Source organism: Emys orbicularis, chromosome 25 (assembly GCF_028017835.1).
Source record: "Emys orbicularis isolate rEmyOrb1 chromosome 25, rEmyOrb1.hap1, whole genome shotgun sequence".
Lineage (NCBI taxonomy): Eukaryota > Metazoa > Chordata > Testudines > Emydidae > Emys > Emys orbicularis.
The window spans coordinates 15,666,851-15,672,850 of record NC_088707.1 but is presented as its reverse complement, the minus strand read 5'-3'; the positions used below and the strand labels follow the sequence as shown (position 1 = coordinate 15,672,850).

Sequence of the window (6,000 nt, the reverse complement as noted above, 5' to 3'; positions counted from 1 at the left end):
AACCTAGACCTCCCCCACTGCAACTTGAGACCATTGCTCTTTGTTCTGTCATCTGCCACCACTGAGAACAGCCGAGCTCCATCCTCTTTGGAAACCCCCCTCCGGTAGTTGAAAGCAGCTACCAAATCCCCCCTCATTCTTCTCTTCTGGAGACTAAACAATCCCAGTTCCCTCAGCCTCTCCTCATAAGTCATGTGCTCCAGACCCCTAATCATTTTTGTTGCCCTCCGCTGGACTCTTTCCAATTTTTCCACATCCTTCTTGTAGTGTGAGGCCCAAAACTGGACACAGTACTCCAGATGAGGCCTCACCAATGTCGAATAAAGGGGAACGATCACGTTCCTCGATCTGCTGGCAATGCCCCTACTTATACAGCCCAAAATGCCGTTAGCCTTCTTGGCAACAAGGGCACACTGTTGACTCATATCCAGCTTCTCGTCCACTGTGACCCCTAGGTCCTTTTCTGCAGAACTGCTACCTAGCCATTCGGTCCCTAGTCTGTAGCTGTGCATGGGATTCTTCCGTCCTAAGTGCAGGACTCTGCACTTGTCCTTGTTGAACCTCATCAGGTTTTTTTTTGGCCCAATCCTCTAATTTGTCTAGGTCCCTCTGTATCCGATCCCTACCCTCTAGTGTATCTACTATGCCTCCCAGTTTAGTGTCATCTGCAAACTTGCTGAGAGTGCAGTCCACACCATCCTCCAGATCATTAATAAAGACATTAAACAAAACCAGCCCCAGGACCGACCCTTGGGGCACTCCGCTCGAAACCGGCTGCCAACTAGACATGGAGCCATTGATCACTACCCGTTGAGCCCGACGATCTAGCCAGCTTTCTATCCACCTTACAGTCCATTCATCCAGCCCATACTTCTTTAACTTGGCGGCAAGAATACTGTGGGAGACCGTATCAAAAGCTTTGCTAAAGTCAAGGAATAACACATCCACTGCTTTCCCCTCATCCACAGAGCCAGTTATCTCATCATAGAAGGCAATTAGGTTAGTCAGGCACGACTTCCCCTTGGTGAATCCATGCTGACTGTTCCTGATCACTTTCCTCTCCTCTAAGTGTTTCATAATTGATTCCTTGAGGACCTGCTCCATGATTTTTCCAGGGACTGAGGTGAGGCTGACTGGCCTGTAGTTCCCCAGATCCTCTTTCTTCCCTTTTTTAAAGATGGGCACTACATTAGCCTTTTTCCAATCATCCGGGACCTCCCCCGATCGCCATGAGTTTTCAAAAATAATGGCTAATGGCTCTGCAGTCTCATCTGCTAACTCCTTTAGCACCCTCGGATGCAGCGCATCCGGCCCCATGGACTTGTGCACATCTAGTTTTTCTAAATAGTCCCGAATCACTTCTTTCTCCACAGAGGGCTGGTCACCTTCTCCCCATACTGTGCTGCCCAGTGCAGCAGTCTGGGAGCTGACCTTGTTCGTGAAGACAGAGGCAAAAAAAGCATTGAGTACATTAGCTTTTTCCACATCCTCGGTCACTAGGTTGCCTCCCTCATTCAGTAAGGGGCCCACTCTTTCCTTGACTTTCTTTTTGTTGCTAACATACCTGAAGAAACCCTTCTTGTTACTCTTAACATCTCTTGCTAGCTGCAACTCCAAGTGTGATTTGGCCTTCCTGATTTCACTCCTGCATGCCCGAGCGATATTTTTATACTCCTCCCTGGTCATTTGTCCAATCTTCCACTTCTTGTAAGCTTCTTTTTTGCGTTTAAGATCAGCAAGGATTTCACTGTTTAGCCAAGCTGGTCGCCTGCCATATTTACTATTCTCACAATGGTGAGCGTGCTGGCAGCAGTTGGCCCCTGTGCCAGGACGGGCGGCGGGTTTGCAGAGACGAGACAAATGCCCAGCCCCTGGCAGCCCAAAGCCAGGCGTAGGGCTAATCCCCTCCCATGCCCCTCCCATCACTAAGGTAGGGCTACCATATGTCCGGATTTCCCCGGACATGTCCGGCTTTTCGGTCTATAAATAGCCATCCGGGGGGGATTTTTAAAAATCTAAAAATGTCCGGGATTTCCCCCTGTCGGCTATTTATAGACAGAAAAGCGGCGGCCAAGCGCCGCTGGGCAGCCAAAGCCCCTTCCCGGCTACCCCCATCCCCTGCAGCCTTACCACGCCGTCTGGCCCCGCAGCTGTCTTCCCCCTCCTCCCCTCCCCTGAACGCTCCGCCCACCTGCTCCTCCCCCTCCCCTGCTTCCCGCGAATCAGATCTTCGCGGGAAGTCTGAAAAGAAGCAGGGGCAGGTGGGAGGCAGCAGCAGGTAAGCTGGGGTGGGGGGGGCGCGAGGAGGAGAGCTCCGGGGAGGCGCGGCCCTGGCCGAGCGGCTCCCTCCGGCCCGGGCCGAGCGGCGCCCGGCGGCCCCAGCGGCTCTGGCCCGGCTCGGGCCCCAGGGCGGCGGCCCCGGTTCCGGCTGAGCACCCCCGGCCCGGCCTGGCTCGGGCCCCAGCAGCGCCAGCCCCGGCTCCAGCGGCTCCGGACCGGCTTGGTCCCCAGGGCGGCGGCCCTGGTTCCGGCCGAGCACGCTGGCCCAGCCCCGGCCGAGCACCTCCGGCCTGGCACCAAGCCCCGCAACCCCAGCCGGAGCTCCGGCCAGAGTGCAGCCCGATTTCTGGGCTCTTTAAAGCCGGCCCCTGGTCAGGGGACAGGGAGCGGGGGGGTTGGATGGGTCGGGAGTTCGGGGGGGGGCTGTCAGGGGGCAGGGGTGTGGAGAGGGGTTGGGACAGTCAGGGACAGGGAGGAGGGGGGGTTAGATGGGTCTGGGGTTCTGGGGGAGCTGTCAGGGGGGCAGGGGTGTGGAGAGGGGTTGGGACAGTCAGGGACAGGGAACGGGGGGGTTAGATGGGTCTGGGGTTCTGGGGGGGCTGTCAGGGGGGCAGGGGTGTGGAGAGGGGTTGGGACAGTCAGGGACAGGGAGCGGGGGGGGGTTGGATGGGTCGGGAGTTCGGGGGGGGCTGTCAGGGGGCAGGGGTGTGGAGAGGGGTTGGGACAGTCAGGGACAGGGAGCAGAGGGGGTTAGACAGGTCAGGGGTTCTGGGGGGGCTGTCAGGGGGGCAGGGGTGTGGAGAGGGGTCAAGGCAGGCAGGGAGCAGAGGGGGTTGGATGGGTCGGGAGTTCTGGGGGTCCTGTCAGGCGGCGGGGAGCAGTTGGATAGGGCATGGGAGTCCCAGGGGTCTGTCTGGGGCGGGGGTGTGACTATGGGGTGGGGGTGTGGATAAGGGTCAGGGCAGTCAGGGGACAGGTAGGGTCGTAGGGGGACAGTGAGGGTGGGGGGTTCTCAGGAGGGGGCAGTCAGGGGACAAGAAGCAGGGTGGCTTAGATAGGGGGTGGGGTCCTAGGGGGCAGTTAGTGGCAGGGGTCTCAGGAGGGGGCAGTCAGGGGACAAGGAGCGGGGGGGGGTTGTGGGTTCTGAGGGGGGCAATCAGGGGGTGGGAAGTGGGAGGGAGTGGATGGGGGCTGGGCTAGAGCGGGGATCCTCCCCCCCAGTGTCCTCTTTTTTGCTTGTGGAAATATGGTAACCCTAACTAAGGGGCAGACCTGGCTGAGTTGACACGCAGCCCCGCCCCCATTTTCCCTTGCCTCCCCCCCCCCCCCCCCAGATTCGAGCTCTCTCACACCCCGACTCAATCCCAGCATGCAATGGGGCTGGAAAGCAATGCCTCCATCCCAGCATGCAATGGGGGGGTCTCCTTATTGCCTCTGTGCCAAAGAGCTGAGGAAAAGCTGCTGCTCCCCAGGAACGCTGGCGCCATTGCCCTGCACGTGAGGGTCCCACTGCCGCCCCCACACTACCCCACTCCCATCCAGGAGTCCCCCACGCCACTCCCACATCCCATGCACCATCACCTGCTCGCCCCGCACGTGGGCCAGGAAAGGACGCCCTGCACAGGGTGCTGGGAGCTCGTTTATTGCACAGCAGGAAGCAGCAGGAGGGAGGCCAGGAGCGGGGCCTGTGATGCAGGAGCAGTGGGTGGGGAATGGGAGAGGCCCCTCTGTCTCCCCCAAGGGTGCAGCAAGGGGCTTGGTGCTCTGCCCTCCAAGGGTGGGGCCTCAGCAGCTGTTTGACCCCCCCTAGGTGGAAATCGACATGTGGTGCTAAGGAGAGGCAGCGCTCACAGGGCACCCGGCTGCGTGGGGCTGGGCAGCAGGCTCCGGGGCCAACTGCTCTGCCCCGTCTGGGGTGTTTCCCCCAGGGCAGATGGGCAGGGCCCTCCGGGGGTTTCCAACGTCCTCTGAAGCCTTGGAGGTGGATCTGTCTCCTCGTCAATTCCCGGCTCGGTCTCTCCTGGTCTCTGCCAGCTCTGGGCTCAGCACCGGGCGCCTGGGCTGTACAGGGCAGACGAGCTGATCCAACGGCCCCTTCTGGCCTGGGATTCTGTGATGCTGTCTCAGCGCCCCCTTGAGTGCCAGGGGGCAGGACTGAGATCCCAGCCAGGCATGGCAGGGGGGCACTTTCCTCTGGCCAGCCCTGCCCATACCTGCTCTGCCGCAGGGCACAGCCGGGCCCCTTGGCTGGGAGGGGAGATCGCTGTGGGCTGGGGAGCTCCAGCCGGCGAGGGGCAGGGTGCGCACTACAGGAGGAGCTGGGGGGCAGGAGCTGTCTGTCCGTCTGGCTGGCGTAGGCATTAGCTCTGCTTCTCCTTGCTACTGAGGGACAGGCCCCAGGCATGGGCTGCACTTGCAGGAGGTAGTGATGGGAGTTCAAGGAGGGGACCAGTTTGGGGGGTGCCCCCTACTGGCCCCTTCCTGTGCATGGCTCCCCCGTCTCATCACTCGTTAGCTCCTCCTGGTCGTCCATGGGCGGCCGGGTTCTCTTGAAAAACCCCATCTGTGAGAGAGGGAAAGAGTGACACCAGACCCCTGCCTAGGCCCCAGATCCCCCAACACCCCCAACATGACATAGTATCCCTGAACAGCACCCCCCAACAACACCCCCAGATGACATGCCTCCCCCAACAACCCCATCAGGCACATTCCCCCCAACCCCCGCAAACACCGCTCCAACAGCATCCCCCGCCAGCATAACAGGCTCAATGTGCACTAGATCAGGGACCCAGGAAATATGTTTCTCCAGCTGCAGCCCCACAGCTGGAGGCCACATTTCCGCTCTCCCAGGAGATGAAACTTCCTCTGATTGGCTGCCTTCACCACTGCCCCGCCTCCTGGGGAAGAGCAGCCAATCAGGGCTGTGGCAGGCAGAGCTCTCCCTCCCCTGTCCTGTGAGCAATGGGGACAGGAGGGTGCCTCTGCCCCTCCCCACTCCCACCTGCAGCACCCGCCTGGAAGGGGGGGCCCACTGCAGCCCACTGGCTGGGGCAGGGGATGTGGAGCCCCCAGGGCTGGGGGGCAGGCAGATGTGCCGTTGCTTTCATTTCTGCAATGACAGATCCTCCCCAATATGTCTTCCAGACCCCTCTGAGCACCAAGCCAGACCCCCAGGGCACCCCCACACTGACTGACTGGGCCCCCCTCCCCCAGCTGGGCCTGTCTCCCTGCAGGGCTAGAACCTAGGCCGGAAGCACTGCCAGGCAGCTGTAACCAGCATGGGCTCCACTGCCAACAAACCACTGTCGATGCGGATTATGGGAAGTCCCGCCTCAAGAGTTTGACAGACAGGAGCCTCATGGCTCCTGATTGGCTCCCCACCCTATATAAACCCAAGGGGCATTCCAGGAAGTGTCCAGGCAGCAGCACAGATCTTCTGTAGCTGCTCCAACACCCACCCTGCTCTTGAACTCCTGGCTTCCGCCTTGGTTTGGCTTGAACTTCGCCTCGTGACCCTGAAACCTGACTTGGACCCTGACCCTCAGTATCGACCCTGGCCTGGAACCCAACTATGAACTCCTCCACTCCCCCTGCTCTGCCCCTGGGGCCCGACTGCCCTTGTCGGGATCCTGACAGCTTGCCTGGACCTAGGGTGGCCAGATGAGATGAAGAAAATATCGGGACACCGGGGGGGGGCAAAAAGAAAAAAAGCTGAGTGCT

General features: G+C 60.1%; 1 protein-coding gene across 1 annotated transcript in view; it reads right to left on the bottom strand.

The window, feature by feature from the left end:
• Window positions 1-3,906: 3,906 nt before the first annotated feature.
• The window catches only part of ITGA2B (integrin subunit alpha 2b), a 36,967-nt gene continuing 34,873 nt past the window's right edge, over window positions 3,907-6,000 (bottom strand). The window contains exon 30 of the mRNA XM_065422568.1: window positions 3,907-4,843. Within this exon, the coding sequence (XP_065278640.1) occupies window positions 4,748-4,843 (96 nt within the window). The 3' untranslated portion in view covers window positions 3,907-4,747. The remainder of the gene's footprint in view (window positions 4,844-6,000) is intronic.